Below are 26,641 nucleotides of genomic sequence, written 5' to 3' on the forward strand. Positions count from 1 at the left end.
CCAATCTCCAAGAGTCTGAATTACACTGAGCCACTGCTGGGTTTCTCCTGAATCTCAGCACACATTCGCATGCACATGTTTTTCCACCTCTAGATTCCTGTGTTCTGTTCATAGCTTCCTCTTAGGCCTGTTGCCAAATAGACAAAAGATAAGGCACCACCAACACAGCACAAGTACACATGGTGCGTTTTCCTTCCTAATCTATGGTTAGTTCATAAGCAGTGTTGCTGGTTTTAACTTTATCACCCGTGTAATAGGCAGCTGCACAAGGCTGAATCTCATTTGTAATAGAAATGATTTACTTTATCTTTGTTACGCTTCCTTATAATCTGAAGGTGTCACATGAATAAAGTGGAGGTGAGAACTATGTGCTGACGTGCAGCTCACTCCTGCTGACGCCCGGGGGCACTGGGTTTGAGCAGTAGTACCAAATGCTTTCAGTGGAATCAGGAGGCTTGAGGAGACTGTCCAAGCTTGCTGAAGCAGAAGGACATCAAAACCTAATAAACAGCCAACTACACATATCAGAATTGCTTTTGATAGAAATTGCAACATGTGACAAATTCCCAGAATGCACTAGAATTCCCCCAGACATAGTATGTTCATCAAAGCATAACAAAGTCAAATAAGAGGAATCTATTTAAATTCTCATGTTGAGGTGGGTCTTCAAATTAGGTGTTCTTACTATAAAATTGTTTTATATACTCAGGTAGCATTTCTAGTTGCCCAGTCACCCAGTAGTGTACAGCATATCTGAAGAATGGGAAGGAAATTGCTTCCCTGTAGCATTCACAGCTTCCTATGAACTTTGAAGTAAAATCTGAGACTCTTCTGGTTTTGAATGTAAGACATAAGTGGAAATAAAGTGACAGGTGGTTCTTCCCTCAGTAACTCAGGTGTTGTCGGCACAGTAGGCCTCTGATAAAAATAACCCATCTACAATGCTTGTAGCCATTCACAGTGTGTCTGACTGACAAAGATGTTCTTCACACTGTTTGCTTAGAGTGCAGAGCCCACTTAGAGTGATATGAAGAATTAGTGGGAGGATGCAAGAGTCCCTCAGGATGGTGGCTTTCGCAGAAAACTGTATCCTCTCCAGGGCAATGTCAGCAGAGGCAAACAAACGCTGCACGATGCCAAACGTCTCTGTGTCTCTCAGAGGAGCCAAGGTGGGGTCTTGAAAATCACATACGCTGCCATCAGACAGAGCATGGAGCTGAAATGACAAACAAATTCCCTTCAAAATGTCCCAGAAAAATCTCAAGTTAAAAACCTTTTAAAGAAACTCCCAAGTAGAACAGGAAAACCATTAGGTGGAACATAAAGATACATGTTCCATCATGTCAGGACTTTCGGAAAGCCTGTTTTTCTCTTCCTTGCCTGTATTCCTGAATCCACGCACTTATACCTAGACCTGTTAGCCCAGTAAGTTAGAAAGAGCAACACGTGCCTTTCCTCCACCACATGGAAGGGTTTATCTGCCTCCACTGAAAACGCATACATTTTTATGGGATACATTATGGTAATTCAGTACATGTATAGAACCTATAATAATAAATCATGGCAAGAAGAACTTTTGTCTGCCGTACCATTTTGTGTGGAGCTTTCTATACTCTTATAGTTATTTTGAAATACAGGTGGTTTAGCTATCAGCACTATGTTACGGAAGATGCAGAAGTGTCCCCCCTCCTGCCTGTTTTAAAGCCCATTCCTGAGCTTCATCTCCCCTCCCCAGTGCAGGGGTGTGGAGTTTGGTGGATCATGATCCTACTCTTGCTTTTCCAAGCCATTGATTTAGTATCTCCATAGCTGCAGAAGAACATCTGTCCCGTTTCTGGCCTGTTACATTTAATAATGAACTCTAGCTCCAGCCACGTTGCTGCCGATAAAGAATAGGGTTTCGTTTCTCACAAGTATACACTGTGCATTTATTTGCATGCTCTTTGCCTCTCACCCACTAAGGAGCACCTGGGTAATTGTCACATGTTAGCTTTGTGACTAGTCTCAACAAACACTGGGGTGTACATCTATTGATGTAATAATTTCCTCCCCTAGAAACTTTCAGCAACTTCACCAATTTTTAGTGCCTGGAGGCCCCCTCCATTCTGCTTTCTAAAATGGCTGTAGTCATTGCATGCTCTCCAACAGTGTGTGAGCCTTTTCTGTTTCTCCACCCTCTAGCGTTTCTTACATCATCTGGATGATTATTTTAATGAGGGTGACATGCTACTTCTCTGCAGTTTTGTGTTTCCATGTTGATCAGAAAGGGGGAGGGAGCAGTTTTTCATGTACTTGCTTGCCATTTGTATGTCTTTTGAGAAGTATCCATTTAGATTTTTAGCTCATTTTTAATTGTTTTTATGGTCTATAGCCTTTTGAGTTTATAGTATTTTCCAGATGAATCCCTTGTCTGAAGGTTACTTGGAAATACTTTTGTGGTGTATTATATTTTGATATGTTATTGAGTTCAGTTGGTACTATTTTATTGGGAATTTTTGTATGTTAGTCTGCTGTTGTCTTTTGTTTTTCCTCTGGGTATCCAGATAATGCATTTGGTGGAGTTCCTTCCATTTTAATTTCTAAACAATGGAAGCAGCATTGGAATTGTTTTTCATTGTTTTTGTAGTAAAGCCACCATAGCCCTAGACTGTCTTTAGATGGGAATTTCTGTTATTGTTCTTGTCTCATTATTGGCCTATTTGTATTTCATATTTCTCTTGATTCAGTCAGTTGAGCTAAAAGTATCTGTTCTGTTGTAGGTTTCCCAGTTTTGTAGCACTGTGGTTGTTGCAGTCATTCCTTGTGATCCTGCTTCTGTGGTATAGGTAATGTCACCTTTCATCTCTGGGTCTAAGTCTTTATCCAACCACCAACGCTGCCTCCATCACTGCCACCACCACCACCACCCCCAAAAACACAGACATACACACAGCCTACCCTGAGGATAATTTGTTTTGACAATTCTGTTTGCCATTTAAAACAGTTTTGTTGATATTTTTTCTGAGAAAAGGTCTCTCATTATGTAGCCCTGGCTGTCCTGCAACTCAGTATACAGACTAGGCTAGCCTGAAGAGCAGGGATCTGCCTACCTCTGCTTCCCAAGTGCTGTGATCCCTGCTTGTTCTACGTTCTTGAGGTGCAGCAGTCAGTTGGCTCACCCTCTGCTGTCTGCTGTGTGTGTTCATTGTTCTGAACTTCCTTCACTGCTCCTTTTGCTATATTATGCTTTGTTGTGTTTCTTTCCTTTGTTTCTAGGGTTTCTCCAGTTACCTGTTAGTCACTAGGAACATGAATTTTTGTAATTTCTGGGTTTGTTTTTAAGTTTTACTCCCTTATGATCTAAAAAGATACATAGTATACATTCTTTCTGTGCTAAAAGTGGACTTTGTGATAGTGTGTAAAAATCTGTGAGGTCATGGGTTAGCTGGCGAAATGATTGGGTGAGTGTGTGTGGATAGGTGGGTTAGCAAAGAAGGAAAGAGGAGTATGATCATTGCTTTATTTTTTACAAGAAGAGGGAGTACTAGAGTGTCTGTCTTCAGTAGTAATAATGATTTCCAAAGAATATTTTTAAAGGAAAAAAGTATGCATGAATTAAAACTCTCCAATAGAAGCAATAAAGTAATAGCCATGAGTTATTGTGGCAATGGCTTGGCACCTCCATCATTTTCAAGTTTTTATGATGGGAAAAAAAAATCTCTTCCAGGGTAAACAGCTGTAAAGAAAAGGTTTTCAGTGTAGGAACATCAATTTCTTTTTTCAGTTAGACATTAAGTATTTGGGGCCTTTGATTTAATGTAGAGCTAATAGTGGATTGCAAAAGCTTTATTCAGTACATAGGGGCTCGAAGAGATCCAGCTGTTAGTGTCTTGGATACACTGATTCATTTGTAGTCATTGACTTTAAGACTTTTATTCAGAAATTAGCCCGGAGAGCTGGAAAGACGGCTCTGCAGTTAAGCAGCAGTTTGTTCTTGGAGAGGACCAGATTTGGTTCCCAGCACACACATGGTGGCTTCTGAGCACACACATGGTGGCTTCTGAGCCAAAAGATCTGACTGCCGAGGGAGTCAGGTATGTGCTAGACAGACAGACAGACAACACACTCATCACATAAAAATAAAAACTAGCAGAAGAGTTCACCCTTGAATCGGGTGGGGGTGCGGAGGTCACTGTTGCAGACTTTAGAACAATGATGAAGGTGTACTGGAATCGAGAACTGAGCAGATGGGTGACGCAGCATGTGGTTAGTGCCCAGACAGTCAGGCTCCCGAAGAGTGCCTGCGCTGCACATCACCTGAAAGATTGCGTGCTGTGTGTGAGCAGGCTACTTTTACCTTAGAGGAGGGTGGGACAGGTTATGAAGACCTAGTGGGGCCTTGATAGAAAGACTTCCTCAAACTTCCTTGTCTTCAAGACAGTTGTTCCTAAAAGCTCACCCACAAAATAAGAACATCTTATTTGTCCCTCAAAATTGCTTGTTTAGTTATACCTCAATATCTGGCAGCCCTGTGGAGCCTGACAGTACCATGTCTTCTTCAAATCCTTTGCACCACAGTAAGAAACCTAAGCACCATTCACTGACTTTAATTCACAGCCTCCATGTAGTCTGTCTTATGTCCTCTCTTATTCTTGATGTAGTAGGATTTATGTGTCTAGGCTGGAGTGGATGGAATGTGAATAACTGGTTTTTTCTTGATTTCTTTTTATATTAAATCAACTCTTAGAATCATCAGATTTTAAAAAAGGAAAGGAAAAGCATTGAGACTTAGATGTGACCTGACATACTCTAGTGAGAGTGAGGCTGCTGCTGCTGCTGCTGCTGCTGCTGCTGCTGCTGCTGCTGCTGCTCCTGCTGCTGGGTATGCTGCCTGGAACTGACACGCGCAGGTAGACTCGGGTAGTTCTGCAGTTTTGTGTCTAGATGTTGCAGCTCATAGTGGACAAAGGGAAGTCCCTAACTAACTGTCTTCCCCCTCTGCGCTCATGGCTATGGTTGTTTCGGCTGTTGAAATGGCAGTGTTGGGTCTGTATAGAGTCTCCCTTCTGAACTGATCTTCTTGTGAATCTACAGTGGCTGTATTCTCTCCGGAGTTTGTTTTTATTTAAAGCCCACTTTTCAGCTTTTGATTTCCATTTGAGCATTTGAGTGGTTTTTTCCCCTTTTAGTACACATACATTAGTAAATGGGTGTGTGCAGCATATAGTCGAGTGTAGTAGGTGGGTGATTGGTTGTTTTTTTCAGGTAGAGTCTCTTGCAGCCCAGCTTGCCCCTGAAGCTTTCTGTGTAGCTGAAGATGTCTCCACTTCCCAGTTCTTAGGATTACAAGTATTCTCCACCATGCCCAGCTCTTTCTTACTGGTTTTTTTTTTAATCCATTCAGCTAGTCTATTGGTTGATGAATTTAATTCATTTGCATTCTTGTCTTCCTTGACTGGTAACTAGGCACTTTATCCTTGAGTTCTGCTGTCCTTGGGCTGCTTGTAGCCATATGTCAGAGCCTTGGTGTATGTTATTTCCCTGACTGGATATGTGAGCTCCAGAATTGTAGTTTTGTTTTTTAACTAAGATTTCTAACTCTGAATTTCCATTTATATCCTGAATTGCTCTTTCTTGCTCCTTTGTATAATTTTGTTTCTATTCTCTTGGATCTCATTGCGTTTCCTTGGGATCATTACTGTGAATTCTTCAAACTCCCTTTTCGGAGGTTATTTTTAAAGAACAGTGGTTCTCTTTGGAGCTGGCTTGTTCTGTGTATCCTGTACATCTGTGGAATATCCACTCTTTTGAGGCATTTTCTGTAGGAATTTGTTTGTTTAAATGTCAGTTGGCTAGATGCTTGGGTTTTAGCTGCACATGAGCTCAAAGCAGCAGCCTCTGGGGAACCGTATGTGGTTCCTATCATGAAGGTCTACGAGGACATCAATTATCCTGTCTACAGTAGTTTCTTGAGGTAGGGCTTTGCAGTAAGCGTAGGCTTCCAAGAGCGCATTCAGCTGCTATGGAGTTGTTGGTATGAGGTGCAGAGTTATCCCTAGGTCCATGCAGGTAAGCCTAGATCACACAAAGAGTTGTGGGAGTTGCTTAGGTCTGCAGCACCAATACCCACAGTTCTTGAGTCACAGGACAGAACCAGACCCATTTCCCAGATCTTGCTAGATAAACACTTCTGATAACCATAGGATTTAAGGAATTGAAACATGAAAGAACACTCCCCTAGTCCATGGGGATAATTAAGGTTGCTGAGGTTTAGCTACTTTTATGGAGGTGTGAGATCCGGACAGTACCTTCCCGAGGGTTCAAGAAATAAGCACAAATTTTACTCAGTACCAACAGCCTTAACCCGGTCTGTGGACTCTGGAAGACAAGTTCCTTGGGTTATCTCAGTAGTTCTGGTTTCCATGCTTGGAGGGGCAGGGCACAGGAGAATTCCTCTTTGTGCTACTAGGTTAATACGCATAGTATATAGGCTTGCCCTCTGATGTCTAGTCTGAGGCTGCAAAATAAGGTGGACATATACCTAGGTCACGCAAAGAGTAAGCAATGGGGAGGCCAAGACGTGTGGCATCATTTGCCATGGAGCTGAAGACCATAGATGTGATCTGAACTACAAGCCTGAGTGGGGCTGAGGCTGTAGACAGGAAAAGTTCCAAGTTCCCGCTGTGGGTGGGTACAGATGTCACTGACAGTGGGGTCCCTGACCACTGGAGGCCTGGAATTGTAAGACCCGGCTGGGAACTTGGTCAGCTCCTGGTAGACAGGTGCCAGCAAGGCTGGAGTCAGAGTGCAGCTGCAGCCCACAGCCCAGGGTAAGCTGTACAGTGAGGAGGAGGAGGAGCTCTGCTCCAGGCATATGGCTATGGTACTTCTAAGCCTGAAGGCAGAATTCTGACAGCACTGCCTTCCACCTAATGTGGGCACGGGACCCAAGGCTTCTGACAAGGTCAGAGTCCTGCTGATTATGGGAAGCCCAACTCAGGTGTCCGCGCTCTTAAGAGTCCTGTTTACACAAGCTGGTTATTTAGAATAGACATAAAGCCACGAGCACTCTGGCTTCCGCAGTTACAGTCACAGGCTTAACACGATGAGGAGGTCTGCTTCCATTTTCTATTTCCCAGGGTAATGTCAGGCTTGGTGTATACAACAGGTGCGGCCCTCATTGTTTAGAGTTCTAGTCATTTTCTTTTCTAATTTTAAGAGTTCTGCATAAGGTTTTTTCCTTTGCTCTGTGGCGAGCACACATACATACACTACCACCACCATTCGGCCATCCTCGGGTTGTTTCGCTTATTAATGTAAACAGCAATATTAGAATTTCATGAATATTTGAAAGAACTCCAGTGTAGGTACTGTCATTTGTTAATTGTGTTTCCAGCTCCAAGAACCTTTGCCTTTGCAATTCCTGACTGGGAATATTTTTTAGATTTTTCTACTGATTTTTCTACCAGTTTGAAGTAAATGGTTAGCATATCTGACCCTTTACCCCAAAACCCATCAGGAAGACTCTTCAGAGTTACCTGGGCTTTCAAGCAGAAGTACAGATAGATTGGGTATCCTCTTTTAAGTCAGTCTCTTGAAGAAGTATATAATACTCCGTGCCTGCAGGAGCCTGCCTCTTTTGGAGAACCCCAGGCAGTCTACACACATCACCTGGGTTACCTAAGGGCACCTAGGAAGATCTTTTTGAGAAACATGATTTGTCTTTGTTGAGTAGCCTCCAAAGACAGGCTAGTGCGTTTGAAGGCTGCCAGTGAAAAGGCAGGACTCTGTCCATCCACTGTGGAACTCCACGTCTGGTTCCTGCCTGGTCATGGAACAGCAGCCAAGGTCAGACCCAGAGATGACTGTAGTGTGAGTTCATTAGGGCCTGGCTCCTGAGCATACATTTCTTCTTTATGTACCTCCTGAATAGCTTTCATTGTTCCCTAAATACCCAAGAAGCAGACTGGAAGTGCTGAGCACTCACTGCCGCTAGACAGAACAGAGCTCTACTGCTCATCACTGCATACGGTTAGGACAGTTACTTCTATAATCAAACTAGCAGCCACCACCCTCAGCTGCTCTCATAGGCTGGTGTGCCTCCAAATAGTTGTGTGTCCCTTAGGACACAGAGTCTGTGATCAGTACCTAGTGGCCTTAGCTTCTCATACCTCCTCCATACAGAACAACATCCAAGACAACCTATATGGTTGGTGTTCCCAGAGCACATGCAGAACATAAATAGGTCCTGTCTAGGCGGGCCGTGCATGGCCAGCTTGATTCTATGGGATAGCAGTGGGCCCTGGCCCTATACCAGACCTTAAAATAAGTAACCCAGATATGCCTTTCCCCAAACACAGGTTGTGCGAGAGTAGCTGCGTGATGGGCTAGCCTGTTGCTGGTTCCTCTACTAACTGCCCTCTCTCTAACTTGAGAACTTAGTTCCACTCTGGGGCTAGACTCACTACTGATCGCTTGCTCTTGCAGTGACACTTCCAGAGAGCACCAAGCTCTACTGATAGAAAATTCGAAGAGAATGGAAGACGCTATGTCTCCTCCAGTCAGAGCAGCCCTGGGTTCTTCCTGGCAAATGTGACACAAAGCAGCTTCAAAACATTCCACAGAACTACAGTGAGCAACAACAGGTTGCTGGGCCTGACTGTACCAAGCTATGCCCAAAGTCTCCAAACTGGGAAAAGCACATTATTCGGAATCTGTAGACCAAGCCTCTTTGCTAGCCAGTTCCTTGACCAAACTCTGCTTTGGTCCTCAGACCTCCCACAGCACCCGTGTGTTAGTGATATCTGCTTATACCGTCTCAAGCTAAGAAACAAGAGCTTTAACCAGCTGGATAGCACCTATCCCTCACCCCCATTCCTTTCCAACCCACTGCCCCATCCGAAGGTTCCTTACCAAATGGCACAGCGAAGGAATAACATGGAGTTTGCAGCAAGTCCCCAGGAAAACTGTGGCATTATCTGGCATTTCTGTAGAAGACATGCATTCTGGTCATTTTCACTGTCAAAAACAAGTGTGTGGAAGCCAGGCGCAGTGGTGCATGCTTGTAATCTCATCATTTGAGAGGTTAGGCAGAAGGAGCAGCCTGAGCTATGCAGTGAGCCTTTGTGTTACCAGGAAAGCACTGCAGCCAGCCCTGATGGCCTAGTTTTTATTTCAGTAGCTTGCTACCACCAGTTAGAGAAAGTAAATGTGTGGTCAGGCCAGGTGTGGTAGCACCCCCTTAACAACAAGAGTGTAGTCACATTTGAAGGCAGTGCTGGTTCTCTGTGGGATCTCTGGGAATCCAGTCACTACAGGGTATTCGTTGACATTGAATTTGCTAGTCAGAAAGAAGGGCATGGATTTTGGGAAAGGATACTTGGCTTTAAAAAAAAAAATCTATGATGGAGTGGTTAGAGTCCTTCTAGGTAACCAGGCTGAAATGTTTTGTCTCTGATTTTCTGGGACATATTCTTGCTACAAAATCCAGAATAACCTTGAATGTGCAATTATTCTGTTTCTCCCCAGTACTGGGATTTATAGGCATGTGTGATAACACGCAAAATACTCTGAGTGTACCTCTATATCCTGTTTGTTGGGTTCATTTGGACCACTACAGACTATTTAGGAGCACATGCCAGGCCACTGCACAAACATGAAGGGCTCCATCATGCCACCAGTCCCTTTGGAAAAGAAAGCTCCAAGAGGAGTAGTCAATGACACGACAAAGCTGGTGCAGCATCGTGAAAGGCTGGAGCTACACCAGAGGGCCCTGCCAATTCCCCACCCTACCAGAAGCAATGGAGATCAGTGCCATGCCATGCAAGCCTCTATTAAATATCTCCTAGTGTAAAACAGAACTCCTCTTAGAGCTGCTAAGTCACATAGCATAGTGACCACTCATGAACTCACGACCACCTGCATCTATTAGCGTCTTACAGATGACATGTCACTGAGACTGTGACCCAGAGAGGACAAAAGGACATGAGGGGAGAGGCAGCCCTGTAGGTAATCCCAGCAGAGAACCCCAACACAGCCTTCCAATGTGATCATACACCTGCCTCTAACAAAGCTGTTTCCTGTGTTCTGAAGGAGGCCCTCAGCCTACTCTAAAAAGATGAGAATAGAAAGCACAGGGCTGAGAAGGTTACGTCGTGTCAGCCAAGCACTCTCACACCCACGTTTCCACCCCTTCACCTTCCAGAGTGCCTTTTGCCTCATGCAATTAACTCCTGCATCCCTCATCCCTAGTGAGATGCTTACCCAGAATTGTGAGCATAGCACAAAGATAGCTCTCACCCTGATACTTGTCACAGGCCAGACATGCTGTAGCCTCCATTAACTGCCTGAAAGACAGTGTAAGTCTGCCCAGTAAGTCTGGAAAAGGCTGTTCAATTACAGATGAGGCTCTATGGTGAAAGCTGGAATTTGCTTGCCATCACACGGGCAGAGGAAGCTTTCGAGGAGACCAGAGACTGCAGGGCTGGAAGCAGCTAAACAGGATAAAGCCACTGTCAGGGCCCAAGAGGACCACTTTCTATTCCAGCACTTTCCCTAGGATTCACCAGGATACTACCAAAAGAGCTTTAACTGAGCCCTCCTCTGCCGCAGCTGCTGTAAGACCACAGCTTAGAAGGAAAGGGCAGGGTTGATGTAGACACTCGCTACACCTAAAGCTTTCCCTGAATCCAGCTTCCAAACAGGAATAAGTTTTGTGTTAGAGCCCCTTGTGGGGTCAACTCTGCTCAGCTTCAGAGCTGTGTCTAGGTCAGGAAGAATGGGACTGTGGTGTAGTCAGTGTCAGCCATGGGCTACTCTACATAGAAATCTTTAAGTAGTATAGAATATGAGAAGGCTTTTCACAAGCTATCAGAGTCTGGCCTGCAGCCTGACAGAAGGTCTATACTCAAGCTTGCTCACGCTAATGTTGGTCCCAGTCTCTAGGTAGAATTTCACAGAGCCTATGTGTTGGATCTGGTTCCATTCAACTATTCAAAGCCTTTATCTGTGATTTAGAGCAAGACACAAGGTATATCCATCAGAATATCAAGCTGAAATATTCTTTCTCATTCTTTTTTTTTTTAACATGGAAGATTCCTCTGTAGTTGAGAGAAAGCCACTTTACCAGGACCCCAGTGCCTAGTAGCTTGTGTTGGAGGGAAGCTAGGTCTCCAGAGATGAGATGTAGCTATAGCTGCCTCCCACAGGGCACCACCAGGCCTCTCTGCATGGCAGGCTCTTCTTGACAGTAACCAAAATCCACTCCCCCTTGGAAGCCATTTCAAGAGCCATGCAGAAGCCCAGCCATAGCCTGCTTCCGGGACATGTGCATCACACAGCAGATGAAGCCTGAGAGTACCATGAAGTGGGCCACACATGTACAAGGAGGAAGGAGAGGATCAGGACAAACAGCTGCCCAAGGAAAGTGTCCAGCACACAGCCCCATCTGGACCCTGCTGTGAATCACTGGCTATATTTTGAAAGTGACTTCCAGTGAGAGGACAAGAAGGTAGTCCTCCCAGAGTAAGACTGACACGCCCTTAAAGTGGAGGCCAAGTATGACAGGATTCTTTATCGGCCTTCCACATCTTACCACCTGGACCGAAAAGGAGAGAACTGTTCCAAACCTTCCTCATCCATCCCTGTTGCTCAGTCCAGAAGCAGATAGAAAGCAACACCATTTCCCAGCCCCAGCAAACACTGCCCCATTCGTTTTGGGTTTCCATACCTGCTAGTGCACTGACCAGGAAGTAGGCTGTTGCAAAGAGCCTCTGATTGCTGACCTCGTCCTGTGGGCTGGGACGCTCTCCCTGTACCCTGTATCCCACCAGTTGCAAGAAGGCTGTGAGGTTCTGCTGCTGACTGTCTGTCAGCTCCTCCGTTGCCAATATAGCCTGTGAGGACCAGAGGCCACTGGCCACATCATCACACTACAGTGAAGAAAGAGAAGAAAGACTATGATGAAGCTAGAACTCATTCAAGTGCAACCCAACTGAGCCTCTGCCTCACCCGTACCTTCCCAACACTATCCATGCACTTTGCCCTCTCCAGGTAAAGTAAGCACTGAGCCCTTTTCTAAACTTTGATGCTATCTATAAGCCTACATTTGCTCCTAAGGACACAGATGAGCCATGCCTAAGTACTGTCCTTCCACAGAGAAAGGGGAAGAGTCATACAAGAAGTGTTGGGCAGACAGAACCTTCCAGACTATGCCAGGATATTGAGTTTTACCAGACACCAGGAACAATTGGCTATGTATCAAACTGTCAAAGGGGTCATAAAAGAACACCTCTTCCTGGTTCTCACACTATAAAAGCAGCACGCTTAACCTAGTATGTCCCCAGCCTTCCATAAGCAGCTTTATCCATCACAACAAGGTTGCCCATGGGTGGGGTGGCACTGCCCATGAGCCAGTTCTGAGCCCCTGGACTAGTTCCATACCCTAGATACCCTGTGTCCTCTCTGACACCAGCAGGCAGATGCTTTGCCAACATCTGACAGGGCAGCTGCTACTCTCTCCATAGGGGACTAACCTGACATTTCCCTCTAGGAAGGAGCTCTTTTAGGAAGTAAAAGTCAAGGGATTCTGAAACATTTGTGTTTTTCCTAGGGGTTAAGCCCTGCATCCTCTAGAAGGCAAATTGGACCCTTTGGACAACTCCAAGTCTGTCCCTGGTTGCTAGGCTCTCCAGCACAATTTCATTTCAAGTGGGGAGATGATGTGAGTGGTTTTCTGGACACCTAAAGCATGTGGGCAGGATAGAAAGAAGGAAAACTAAAAACAAAATCACGATGAAAAGAAAATTGTCAAAGTCCCAGCCTCATTAAGTACAAAAAAAACCCCAATCCGAGCTGATGGAGGATGAGCAGCTGGCGCGTCCCTCAAACTCTGGCTGTTGCAAAACAAAGCGATAAACATCTCCTCCTCTGTGTTGTAAAGGGGACAGGTTGACAGGCTCTGCCACACAGTCCCTTCCCTGTGAGCGGAACACATGCCCACCTGCAGCCTCAGAACGAAGCCTTATGTGCAGTGAGTCTTTGCAGGTGTAATTAAGGGAAGAGTCTCAAGAAAGAGAACTCTATATCCGGTAAGGTGATCTGGAATGAGTTCTGTGTCTAGAAAAGACCCCAACACACAACAGAAGACATGACAGAGATAAGCCACCAGCCACAGAATGCCAGGAGCCACCAGAAACTGCAGGCAACAAGGATTCTCTTCTAGAGCTTTCAGAGGAGAATCCCTGCTGCCACTGTCAACTCTGGATTCTGCCCTCCAGATCTATAAGAAATTAATTTCTGGTATTCCTTTCTTTTCTTTTTTCTTTTTCTTTTTTCTTTTTTCCTTCGAGACAGGGTTTCTCTGTGTAGCCCTGGCTGTCCTAGAGCTCACTCTGTAAACCAGGCTGGCCTCGAACTCAGAAATCCACCTGCCTCTGCCTCCCAAAATTTCTGATATTCTTAAATACCAAGCCTGTGGTCATCTTTATAGCTCTAAGAAAGTCACTCATCCTGCCTGATAGCAGCTTCAAATTTTAGGGTTAAAGGGAAGTGGTGAAACTTAATTTCAAACTATCCCAGAGCCTGCCCTTTTGGGTCTAGCCTGTGCATATTTTCACAGCAACCACGTACAAACCCAAATCCATAACCACCACCACCACCTACCACTTGCTCCAGGGCCCTAAGGAGTTCGTCATCAAACAGGGTTTTCTGCAGGACACAGAACAGCGCCATCTGCTGCTGGGCAGGTAACACAGCAAAGGGATGGAAGCTCCTCTCTAGGTGCAGGCTTGCTGTGAACACAGAGCAGATGCAGTCAGGGCACGCACACAACCTGCTCCTCAGTCACCATCTTCCAAAGGACTCCATGGTCACAACTTGCTATGGGTCTTGGAGAGACACAGCACCCTGAGTGATATTCAACAACCAGGGAAACTACAGGAAAGGAAAGGGGGACAGGGAAGTCCACTTTGACATCCTAACCCTCACCCTTCTTTCTACCTGTGCAATGCTAGGCTTGACCTGGAAGCCACTTGGGTTCTTCTTTGGAGTACTGTCTATAAAAGTGGATTCTCAAGGCTAAATTAATAAGCATAAACCATACTCGTTTCCAAACACATCCTCCCCAATGCTGTCCAGACATGTACTGCAATTTGGCATGTTTTTGTTTCCAATGTATGTTCAAAAGGCCAGCACTCTGCATGCCTGGCAAATATGGCTTCCACTTCCTTCCCTGTACCTTCCTCTCCTGTTCAAGGTGAGCTCAGAGTGCACTTTGCTGTGCCACTCGTGTCCTCTGCAGGGGCCCTGGGACCCTATCCCCTATAATCCTCTTTTTTTTCCTGAGGACAGTCAAAAGTTCCTAGTAAATTAAACCAAAAAAGATGGCCTGAGATGGTGCTTTCCTACTGAGGGCTGTGCACTGACACTAAATGCACAGCCTTGCTGATGGAGGTCTAGGAAATTATTGCTGAACACCCTACAGGCTGGACACAGAACTTCTGAGCCACATCTTCAGAACCTCCTGTGGAATACAATACAGTCTTCATCAGGCCTTGCCTGAAGAGAGAAGCTGTCCTGGTTAGCCTGAGGGCTCAAAGACCAGCCCAGTCCTCCTGCTACACCTGGCCACCGTCCTCAGCTCCCCAGGGAACTCTAGCCAATGAGGATGGCTGACTCAGCTTGGTGCAGTGAGAGAAGGACCTGCAGCCTCACGTTTCTGCAGCACAACTCCAGCTGCAAGTAGAGGCCCAAAATTTAGCTAACCCTTATCTCAGGAAAGATCTACCCTAAACCTGGGTCTCCATCAACCTGTCCCCTAACACTGTGCCAGGAGCAGCATCCTCTGGTTAGAGCTTCCCTGAATCCGAGGGAGGAATTGCTTTACACGGCAGAGCCTGTTTTGAGCCGCCCGGTTTCTGCTAAGCTCCTCCTCTTTTGTAGTCCAGTGCCCCCTACTGCACACCGCTCTCCTGCACCCAGCAAAGCAAACCAACCCTCAAGTAACAAGCTATGAGGAACAAAGCAAATTGCCACTGGCAGTTCAGAGGTACAGCCCTCTGCCTTGTGGGTGGGGAGCTTCAGTGGCGTTTACCAGGCTGACAGAGCGCAGCCTACCATGCAGTGAAGCCTGGGATATGACAGAGCTCAGAACAGATCCTGGGGGCTCTAGCTCTGCTAGTTACTGGCCTTCTCAGTATTCAGTTAGGTTCCAAACAGGGAAAGAAAACTGTCAGGCCCCTCACCACTGTACTTCTTGGCCTCCCTCTTTGACCCCTAGGGTCTTCCATTCTCTAAAACTCAGCACCCAAGACTGGGCCCACCCAAAGGTCCAAGGAAATCTTGAAGGCCACATCACTACTTGGGAGAGAAAGTCTGCTTCGCCATCTGGCCATAACCACAGGCAATAATACCTTGTTTTAAAGCATGTAGTGGCCCATCCTGCGAAGAGATCTCTTGACTCCCATCCGGCATGTCCAGAAAGGCAAACTCTCTGTAGGCCAGGGGGTCCAAGTAGACAGAGTCAACTTTCCTCTCGTGCTCGAAGCCACCATGTTTCCCTTGGAGGAGGCAGAATTCTGTAGTGGAGAGAAAAGCCCAAGCCAGGCAGGTCAGCACAGCTCATCCGTACCTCAGACTCATCTTTACCCACCTCAGGCTGTGGTAGAAGACACACATAAAGGCTTTTGCTTCTTTGCATCTGTTTTTGAGCCCAAGTCTGGTGATTAGAATGAGAAATATCTCCCACAGACTTAGCCTTTGAGTATGTGTTCACCAGTTTGGAGGTATTATTTGGAAGGTGTAGTCCTGCTACAGGAAGCGAGTCACTGGAGGAGGGCTCTGAGTGACAGCCTTTGAGCTACTGTCATCCTCTGTGACCTTGGCTTCCTGCTCCTGCTCACATGCCTCTGCCCCTCCAGGGTGGACTCTTTTCTCCCTGGAACCAAAAGACAAATCAAACTCTTCCTTGAGTCACCTTTGGTTACAGTGCTTTGTCACAGCGACAGAAAAATAACTAATAGAGTCTTACTGATCTCTAACCCCAGATTCTCCTGCCTCAGCCTCACAAGAGCTGGGATTACAGACATGTAGCATCATGTCTGCTCACTCGAGGGCTTTTACATGAGATCTGATCAGGTATAGAGTGGCTGACAGAATTGTCCTGCACTACAGCAAGCTTAGGAGGGTCTGTGGGTCCCCTCTGTGTCCTTGTCTTTTAAGATGAGGAGGCACCTTTTGTTGAGAAAAAGGAAGACACCTCTCCATGGAGGTGTGCTACCCCTTCATAGGTGGGCCAGGAAACCCACCTATGAAGATTTTGTCTTCCATTCCCTCAAACCCATATAAAATATTTTAGGTTTCATGTACTAATGTTATTACGTTAAAAAAAAAGAACCAGAGACTGATTCCTGACTGAAGCAAGAGCTCAAACAGCCACCTTACAGCAGAAGGTCTCTGGGCCAGAAGCTAGATACCCTAGACAAGAGGGATGGCAGGGTGTTTCCCAGGGGATTAACTTTGGGAGACCAGGTGACAGTGCTCTAGGTGATGAGAGAGCAACCTCGGGACACTTGCAGGGCGAAGCTTGTCCTGGGGACAGCAGTCCTCACAGAGAGTATTTGAGGGGGTGAATGGACTGACCTGATCGCAGCTTAAGGCCTTCACTAACTGCACTGATGGATGGAGGAACAGAGAGGGGTTCTGAGCATGGAGCGTGAGAAGGGGGAGGTGCTTCAGTCACAGCAGCACTGAGGTTGGAGGATGGAGCGAGGACCAGTGTCACTGGGAGCATCTGATGAATTCATGCTTCAGGATAAACAAACAACCGCTGTACAGAGTGCAAGCTCGGTTTCAGAATGATGAAGGGTGCCTCTGATTGCACCCCTAAGAGAAGTGTGAGGAGGGGTTGCATGGCACCTGAGACAGTGAGGGTGGGGTTGGCTTCTCGATTCATAGAACAGCTGGGGCAGCTGTCCAGGATAACCCTGCTGCAGGCAGGAAGCAAGAACATGTACCTCCTGAGGGTCCTTCCCTCAGGTTTGTTGATGAGACTGTATCAGAACATTCCATGTGAAGAGTGGCAGGAAGGGAGAGAGGCAGAACTATTCAGTGGTTATGGAACCTGCCACAACATGCAAAGGTGGGCGCTCCTCAGAGGACAGAGGCTGTGGTGCTGCCTCTAAGGCCAGAGCATGGGAAAGAAACCTAAGACAGGGATGAGGCCTGAGGGACACAGCAGAATTCAGAAAGCATAAAAGGCAAAAGAAGCCCCTGGGGAAAACAGGCTACACCCAAATGAGCTGTAAGCAGCTTGGCAGAAAAGCCACCTAGCCTCTAGCCACCAAGGATTCTCCCAGAGTTCATGGCCATATCCTCACAAGGCCCCATTTGCAAAGGGCCTTTGAGAAAATATGACACATATTCACAGTAGTTAGAAAAAATATAAGTATAAAAATGAATTGATTTTTAAAAAGCAGTTACATGTATACACTGGAATACTACTCATTCATGAAAAAAGAAACCCACGCATGAATCTGGAGAATATTAAAACCCCAGGCAGAGAAAGACAACCCCGTGCAATCACATTCATTTGTAGAGTCTAGATTAGTACATCTCACTGAATCGGAGAAAAATAGTGAGAGTTAGAGCCTACGAGGTAGAGGAAAAGGGAACACGCCGGCTAAATGACCCAGAATTCCAGTTATGAGGACCTTCTGTCATCTAATATACCCAACTGTGACAACTGTTAATAATGCTGTTACCATGGAAACAAGCGTGTGGGTTAAACATGGATGCTAGGGTTAAACCATGGAAATGGAATCCCTGGGAATGAGAAGGAACCAAACTGCAGCTGAGCGTGAGATACAAACTGGCCAGATGAGAGAAAGGGCAGGGCTCTGAGAGAAACCACAAAGCAAGGCTTAGCATTGGCTGGACTTGCATGCAAGGTGCTGTGGTCCTTCTGCATATCCTATGTCTAACTGCAACAGACTAAACTGAGAAAAAGACAGCTTCTAAAGAGCCATCACCTAGTCCAGGATGGCAACCACCCCAGACCACCTCAGACAAGGACTTAGATGTGAGGTCACCTAGGAGAATGTGGCCATATCTTAGTAGGCATGTCCCCCACCCCACCCCTACAGCTGTTCATAAACATCCTTGAAACTGAAGTAGGTCAGTAGGTCCTTCCTATGTCAGCAGAAAGGAGTCAACAGGACATTCATCTATATCAGGCTCAGCATCCTCAAGACTCAAGGTCATGACATCACTAGCATTATGGTTTTGACAGCACTACCTTCCCCTTTGTAGGAATTATGGAAGCAATAACTTGAGAGGAAGATCTGGTTCACTGTGATTTGGGACCTCATAAATACTCCACTCAATAAATATTCATAAAAACTTGTTTAAAGCCCACCCACAGCACCCCTGGACAGGGTCCTCACCCAGGGACACCTACTCCTACCCCTGCAGGGTTTGCTTTGCTCGGCTTTTCTGTTGCTTTGTTAAGTGAGCATCTGTAGCGGGATATTTTCCCACTACATTTGCAATAAAGCTCCATCATTGGGCAGTATGAAAGGTAGGCGGAGTGAGGAAGGGGAAGAGGGGAAGGAGGCAGAGGAGAAGAGAAGATGGCTGCAGATGTACGCGTGTCTCTAGCAGTCTGAGGTGGTTATAATATCTAGGTTAGACAATTGGGCAACAATTTTAATTGTGAGGACATCTTGTTAATTTAGTATTTCCAAATATATAAATCTATTGGATAATCTTTAAGCATTGGAGTCTTTATTCTACCGGGTACCACACATAGCGGGAATAGTCTGGGCTCAGCCGAGCATCGTGGACAGCGTGGTGGATTGGCAGAGCCAGCACCACGCTGGTGTCTCATAGGTGTCAGGGCCTGAGCATCTAGCTAGCCAGAGCCCTGTTCAGAGCCAAGGAGCAACAAGAACGTGGCGGCTGCCCTGGGACAATCCAGACCAGGTGCCGATTTCTAAATATCCCTACAGGCATTTGCGCAAATGGTCTGTCTCTTGACTGAATTCACTCCTTCAAGACTGGACAGCTGGCTTAGCGGTTAGGAACAGTGACTCGCCTTCTACAGAACCTGGGTTTGGTTCCCCATACCCACATGGATTGCTCTCAACCATCCCTAACTCCAGTTGCAGGGGATCTGATGCTCTCTCGTCTGCAATCCTCAGACACCAGGCACACAGGTGCTGCATATACATCCACACAGGCCCAACATACACAGAAAATAATAAAATAATCTAAAACCTATAACAACAAAATAAACTAAGAGAGCCCCGCAATGGCAGCAATACCTTGTTGATAACTGACCTAGAATCAACCTACATGCTTAACAACAGATGAACAGATCAAGAAAACATGGCCCATTTACATAAAGGAATTTGACTTAGACACTGAATAAATAAAATCTTATTGTGTAGGACAACATGGATGAACCCAGGAGATGTGTGGGGAACCTAAGTCAGACACAGAAAGACAAATGCCATGGTCCCTTGCTTATGGCAACTCTAAAGGACTCTGCTGTCTCGGAAGGAATGTAGAGCACCCATTCTGTTCTCTGTGACTGAGAAACAAGTGGGGTGGGGCCACCCAATGTTCTGAGTGGCCCAGGTTTCCCTTACCTGGCTCAGAACCATCTGTAATGGGATCTGATGCCCTCTTCTGGTGTGTCTGAAGATAACAACAATGTAATTATATACGTAAAATAATAAGTCTTTAAAAAAAAAGATAAATGGGAGAGTGACAGACAGATACACGTATAGTCTATTCTCTAGGGCAAAGGTCACACTTAGCAAGAGTGCACAGTTACAGTGACCTGGCTGCTCATCTGCCAGTCTCAGCAACTGTGACACCCAGGCCTTCCTCCTTTACCTTTACCCACACCACATACAGTCCCTTATTCCATTTTGGAAGCAAACAACAAACAGATTATTCATCTGTGACATTACAGAAGGAACTTCCAACATAAATCTTTTTTTATGGACAAAATCATTATCCTACCCAGAAAGATTAATAACAGCGTGTGATGTCACCTTTACCCATTCTTGCTCCCACAAAGCAATCAGGTAGCATTCTCATGGGGAAGGAGAGGGAGGGGCCTTGAGCATGTAGAGCAGTGGTTCTTAACCTCCCTGATGCTGTGCCCCTTTAATACAGTTCCTCATGTTGTGGTGACCCCAACTGTAAAATTATTTTCCTTGCTATTTCATAACTATCATTTTGCTATTGTTATGAATCATGTGTATGTATCTGTGTTTTCTGATGGTTTTAGGCAACCCCTGTAAAAGAGTCATTCAATCCTTAAAGGGGTCTTGACCCACAGGTTGAGAACCATTGATCTAGCGTGAGCAGAAAGTAAAAAAGGGTGGCCCTTATTTGCTTCCACCAATAGCAATGACACTTGTGATCCCCAGAGCAAGGTCCAGTTGCAGTATGGGTTTCCTGTTGGGAGGGGTGGTGGGCTCACCACAAGGATAATGTTAACAGGTAGATCAGAGTCGTTGATGAGTTACCTCTGGGTAGTTCCTAGTCTCAGCTAGCTTAACTCCACACAGGACCCCTCAGGGATTCTCATTCACCTTCTGAGCTGCGGTGTCCTGCGGTGCTTTATATGAAAAATGTCCCCCATAGTCTTGAACATGTGTTCCTTAGTTAGTGGTGTTGTGTGAGGAGGTTTAAAGGAGGCGGCCTTGTCGGAGGGATGTCTCTGAGAGTTTAAAGGCTTACTCCACCATCAACTCCCTCTACTTCATGCTTTCAGTCAAGGATGTGCGCTCCCAGCATCCTGTCCCTGCTGTCCTGTCTGCTGCTTCCCCAACATGATGGCCTTCTAGCCCTCTAGACATGTAAGCCCAAACAAGTCGTTTCTTCTATTAGTTGCCTAGTCATGGTACTTTATCATGGCAAGAAAAAAATAACTCTGTGGGGCCTTAACCTGAGAAAGACTCAACAGCTTACAGGGGGTCTGGGTGGCTGCCGAGCCCATGTTCCTCCCATGTTCCTCCCATGGCTCAGTCACACCTGAGGAGCAGGAGGTGCATGAAGCCCCTGGCTCCCCTCACCCAATGCGCCAGTGGCTCCTACTCCCCAGAGTCAGATCCTAGACACCCTAACACCCTCTTCTATCCCATCCTCTCTCTTTCTACCAGGGCATACCTCATGAGGACTCACCAAACTGGCCGTCCTGTTTCACGTACAGCTCCATGATGCCATAGGCAATGGTGGTGGCAGCAGGGATCTCCAGTACTACATTGGTGTCCTTGGTGACAGTCCCATCCTCCATTGCTGACACCTGTGGGCAAGAGCATATTCCCGCATGTATACTCAGGCACTCCTGGCTTCTTCCTCTCACTTCTGTGTCCAGCCTCTTAAGAATGCTGAGAAATATCCACAGTGCTAAGGAGGAAGGAGGAGACAGCTGGCACTGGTATCGGGTGGCATGGGTAAGATGCCAGAGCACGGGGTAGGAAGCTATATACCAGAACTATGCTTTGGCAACAGCATACCATATTACACCGCTGTGGTCCCACAATACTGTGATTAATGGAAGCAAAATAACCCTATCTCCTAGTGCCATCATCTGCAGTCTACCATCACTGCAGAAGGCATCACTCATATCTGTGGTGACACTGTTAACAGGGCCCCTGTGCACCTACAGTCACTGTCAGCATGGAATACCAGATCGTTATAAATGACTATGCTATGGGCTCGTGTACACTAGACTAGAGCTTTAACATTACATTTTACAGTGTTTTAGATCATATTTTTATAAGAAGGAAAGAAGGAAGGAAGGAAGGAAGGAAGGAAGGAAGGAAGGAAGGAAGGAAGGAAACTGCTGAGTTAGGCTGGCAGTAGGCTCATGCATGTCAGGTTCACTGCGTCCCTCAGGTACACCATGAAATTCTGCAGACATCAAGGGCCGTGTAACTTATCCTGCAGCGTGATGTCACCACCAGCAATATCACCGAGTGCTGTGTAACACTGTGCACAGCTAAGTGATGTACAACTGGAGACAAGATAAAGAAGACCCGTTTCCAATTCCTTCTCCTGGTTCAGTTAACAACTTTGAAATCTGAGTGAAAATCCCAACAGGAGCAAAGCTGGCCTGGGAAGCCCTCACTGAGCTGTTTACACACTCATGGATGGTGCTCTGTGCAGGGATAACAAGACCATAGGAAAGGTTCTGGGATACAGACAGGAGAACGATAGATGGGCAGGGCTGGGGTGAAAGCAGGAAAGAGCCCTTCCTGCAGTACCCCAGGGACAAGAAGTTGGAGATCTGTTTGTTGGCCAAACACTGGAGACAGACAACACAGCTTAGCCATCTGCCCCTGATCCGAGTATTTGATTTGACTCAAGAAGCAGCAGCAGCTGAGCTCTAACTCACAGGACCAGACCTTCAGCAGGTGGTGACCATGGGCAGAAGTGTCAGCAGGGCCAGCTGAAGTCACCTCCATCAGGTCCCCCTTTCCCCTCTGCTGCCCAGCCTGCTCACCAGCCTACCCAGCAGCCCCAGCTATAGATTTACAGCCATGCCTCACCCAGTCCACTGTCAAATACAGCCCTCCCGAGTCTTCTAGAAAATGCCAGTGCTACCAAGAAGGAAACTACCAAGAAGATTTTAAGTCCCGTGGCCAGCTGAGGGGAAGCAGTTTAAGCCAATGGCTGCCTACTTCTCTCATTTTACTGCATATTCTCATGATTACTCCAGAATCAGCTTGGAATCTGGAAGAAATGGTAAATAATAGACAGACAGACAGACAGACAGACAGACAGGTTCTCTTGTTCCTGGCCTGGCTAGTGTCTGACTAAACTTCCTTAAAGGAAGCACTGTGCTTCCATAAAGGGCAGTGCTGGGCCCAGGCCCAGCTAGACACTAGAATTCTGTTGCCACAGATTGAGAAAGAGACAAAACAGACATTATCTGGTGAGACCCAGATCAGGAGCACTCTTTCCTTGTGTTGTAATAAGCCTGAAGAAAGCCTGGAGTCACCAGCTCCAAGAGGAAGAAACCTCAACTATCTGGGAAGGAGGGCGGCTCACAATATCTTCAAGCCCCACAGTGACTGAGGCCAGATGTCTCAAAGAGCTGTTGCATGATCCAAGGGTGTCTTGTTTACTAGAGCCAGCTTGAGTCTGTCTCATTCCTAACCCTCTTCAGGAAGAGTTCTGACTGAGGAAGACACTTGAAAAGGGACCTGTGGGGAAAGTTCTCCGTGCTGAGGTGAGGCACCTGTATAGTCTTGGTCTGGATCCCCACCATGCCTCCACACGTCTCCTCCGACTGCACATGCTCAGATATCACACACTTCTGCGTGGTCACGATCTTCTGTGTCAGCACACACAGGACCTCGTTCCTGCTCTCTAGCACCTGCTGGAGCACCAGGTTGTCCATATTAACTGTCCTGAAAAAGAAAATTGGTCATGAGTAACCCTGTGCCTCCAGGGAGACCGAGGCAGGGACCAGAATATCCTCTTGCAGCTAGAAGAGGGAACAATAGATCTCATTAATTTCCTGGTGATGAGAGCAGAGGCAGGTTCCCTAGAATGGCCTCTGCCAAGCTCTCCTGAGGCCAGTCAGACCAGCTGAGGGATAGGCTGGGCACTGGGAGAAATACCACAGAATTATATTCTTAATCACAAAGTCCCCAACATTCACACTGGTTTCAGTGAAGAACACTGGAAAGCCATGCTACAGGACAGCTGCCACCCAGTCTTCTGGGTGAGACTGGGTTGAGTCTAAGGGTGGTTGGACATCATGGTGGATGCCTGCCCTCTTCTGAAGCACAGGGTCATTCTGATGAGAGGCACAGTGGCTTCTTACAGGGGAGGGGTGCAGGTTAAAGCGCAGGCTGTGGCAGGAGATCAGACTGGAACCCTGACAGGACTACAATAGAGGAAGACTGTATAACCTCTCAGTGGGGTTTCTGTCACAGAGACAGAAGCCATTTGCTATTGGCTGCCCCAGGCTGAGCCCACATGGTTCCCCATCCGGAGTCATGTAAAATTCTGTATAATTTCAAAGTCAGACCACAGTTCCAGATATACATTGATGCTTAAACCAATGATAAGCTCCCTGAAGACCTCAGTTAACATCGCATAACCCTCCTGTGGCTATGGGAGGGCAAGTTTACCGAGATACTGCTTCCAAAAACAGCATGAGGTGATTGTGGAAGACACCTGATGTCAACCTCCCGTCTCCATCTACATGCACATCCACATTGTATGTGTATCTGTGTACACACACACACACACACACGCATACACAAACGTGTACACATCACCTAGTTACAAAAGTGGATAGATTGATTGACTGACTGATGAATTAACTATTAGGTTAATTCCAGGAAGAAATATGGACAGGGAGCTGGGTTCTGCCCTCCCCCTGGCCAACCTGGAGGGAATTAGGTCACTTGAATTTACGTGGTGGCTTTTGCACGAATAGCTGTAGGTAACGAGCCCTCGACATGGGTTGTTTGAAGGGTCAGTGAGCAGTCAGCTTAAGCCACACCAAGGGTATACCATAAAACATGCCGGCCAACTTTCCAATGAGTTCTACAGAATAAAACCTCTGTATGTGCAGTTCCTGGGAACTGTGGGCCATTTAACTGGGCCGGGGCAGATTCCTATATCACTCACTTGCTTAAAAGCCTTCAAGGGCTCTGCCTCAACTGCTCACCCAAGTTCTACAACCCCATGACCATGACTTTGCCTCCTATTCTACTAACCTCACCTTCAAGCCTTTCCTCTATGCCTTCAAGAAGCCATGAAATGCCCAGTCAAAGCCCTGGCACTTCATCCCTGCCTGCTTTATCTTAGACATGTTTGTCACCTCAGGGAGCTGAGCTCTGTATGCTTTGAGAGTGGTGGTGCAGCCAAGATGGAGCGCTCATTTCCACACCACTGTTTCTCTGGCTCTTTCTTTTCTTCGTTCATTACCAGCACCATCAGCCTTGAGTAGAAGCTCCAGAGAGTTGGGGACCACGCCTACCATGTTCTACTGATCTCAGGGCTGGATCAGCACTGAGCAGCCAGAACAGACTCAGGGAACATTCATTTACATAAATGAATATGTAAATTCTGTTTCTTCCTTGTCTATTTGCTTTAATGTATGAGTGCTCAGGTGTGTGTGGGTGGGTGGGTGGGTGTGTCAGAAAAAGATGGATAGAGAGACGGAGGACAAAGAGGGAGAGAGAGGGTGAGAAAAGGGGAGAGAGAGAGAGAGGAAAGAAACCATATTGAAAATGGAGAGGGAGAGGAAGGATTCAGGTGTTTGGTTTGGTAGATGGTGGACAGTTAAGTCTCCCCTTTTATGGATACTAGGTGGTCAACATGAAGTCATGACTTCTGACTGAAGCAAGGGCTGGTAAAGGCAGTTTCCAGTCCCTTCTCACATTTTCAGGAAAATATGCATACTTTCCCAAGAGTTGAAAGAAGTTCAGTGTTCCAGCCACACCCACCTGAAAGATGATCAAGTTTGGGGTGCTTTAGGATCCCATTGAGGCCAGCAAATTGGCGCAGCAGTACGGATTTAAAGGAAGAAGTATGTCACCAACACTGACCAAGTGCATGGGGAAAGCCAGCAGTGTAGCTGTCTCTGTGGACATTCACTATCACTGGACCAGAACTGGACAAAGTCCATGAAAAGATGCTTAAACAGAAAGCCAAATTCTGCAAAGTATAAAAGGAAAGGGAGATAAATATCTGAGAAGATGTCTAGAAATGAAGTCAGCTCATATAAACAATTAAACTGGGAAAGAACGGGCTCCAGAGATGGCTCAGTACCGAGGAGCACTAGCTGCTCCTACAGAGGACCTGGGTTCAGTTCCCAGCAGCACCCACACGCCAGCTCACAACTCTAGGTCTGGAGAATGCAATACCCACCACTGGCCCCTGCAAGCACCCACACACACGATGCAAATGAACTCACACCAGCTCACACACATACACACAGAGGTCAAAAGAAATCATTTTCAAACATAAAGGGAACAATGCACTCTGAGAGAAAACCATGAGGTATAGCTCTGGAGGCAATGAAGAAGCAATGAGGACCTAAATAAGACTGAGGGAATGTGCCAGTGTGGGAACAGATGCCTGTACTCCCAGCACCCAGGAAGCCGAGGTGGGAGGATTACTATAAGGTTAAGGTCAACCTGGGCTCATAGTGAGTTCTAGGTCAGCCTCAGCTGTGGAGTAAGACAAACAGAAGAAAGCTAAAGAAAAAGGGAAGGAGACAGGGGAGAATAAGGGATGAGAGGGAGAGGAGCACACCTCAAGAGAGTAAAAGCAATAGGTGACAAGCCCACCGTCATGTCACACTGGCTGGGGAGAAGCTCCCTGCGTTTTCTCTGAGATCAGGAGCAAGGCACAGTTGCCCACGCTACACTCCTATCCAATGCGGTATTGAAGTCTTAGCAGGAACAACGGAGCAAGAGGAAGAGAAGACAAGTTAAATCAGGCACTTGTGCAGATGGTGAGATTTTATGTGGAGATAAACTGGACTGCCAAGCAGCTGCCAGATGAAGCCCATCACTTTGTATGTTGAACTAAAATATCAATTCAAAAAAAAAAAACATCAAACTGTTAGAACTTACAAACAAATCCAGTAAAGTGACAAAACAAAAAAGCCAATACACAA

The 26,641-nt window shown here is 46.4% G+C and overlaps 1 protein-coding gene across 1 annotated transcript in view; it reads right to left on the reverse strand.

The window, feature by feature from the left end:
* Positions 1 to 836: 836 nt before the first annotated feature.
* Gsdme (gasdermin E) overlaps positions 837 to 26,641 on the reverse strand; it is a 45,520-nt gene continuing 19,715 nt past the window's right edge. The window contains exons 3-9 of the mRNA XM_028790054.1: positions 23,237 to 23,408; positions 21,175 to 21,295; positions 15,390 to 15,554; positions 13,642 to 13,769; positions 11,708 to 11,909; positions 8,893 to 8,966; positions 837 to 1,216 (exon numbers count right to left, since the gene is read on the reverse strand). Coding sequence (XP_028645887.1) covers positions 956 to 1,216; positions 8,893 to 8,966; positions 11,708 to 11,909; positions 13,642 to 13,769; positions 15,390 to 15,554; positions 21,175 to 21,295; positions 23,237 to 23,408 — 1,123 coding nt within the window. The 3' untranslated portion in view covers positions 837 to 955. The remainder of the gene's footprint in view (positions 1,217 to 8,892; positions 8,967 to 11,707; positions 11,910 to 13,641; positions 13,770 to 15,389; positions 15,555 to 21,174; positions 21,296 to 23,236; positions 23,409 to 26,641) is intronic.

The sequence above is a fragment of the Grammomys surdaster genome, unplaced genomic scaffold (assembly GCF_004785775.1).
Source record: "Grammomys surdaster isolate TR1022 unplaced genomic scaffold, NIH_TR_1.0 125861, whole genome shotgun sequence".
NCBI classification, from domain to species: domain Eukaryota; kingdom Metazoa; phylum Chordata; class Mammalia; order Rodentia; family Muridae; genus Grammomys; species Grammomys surdaster.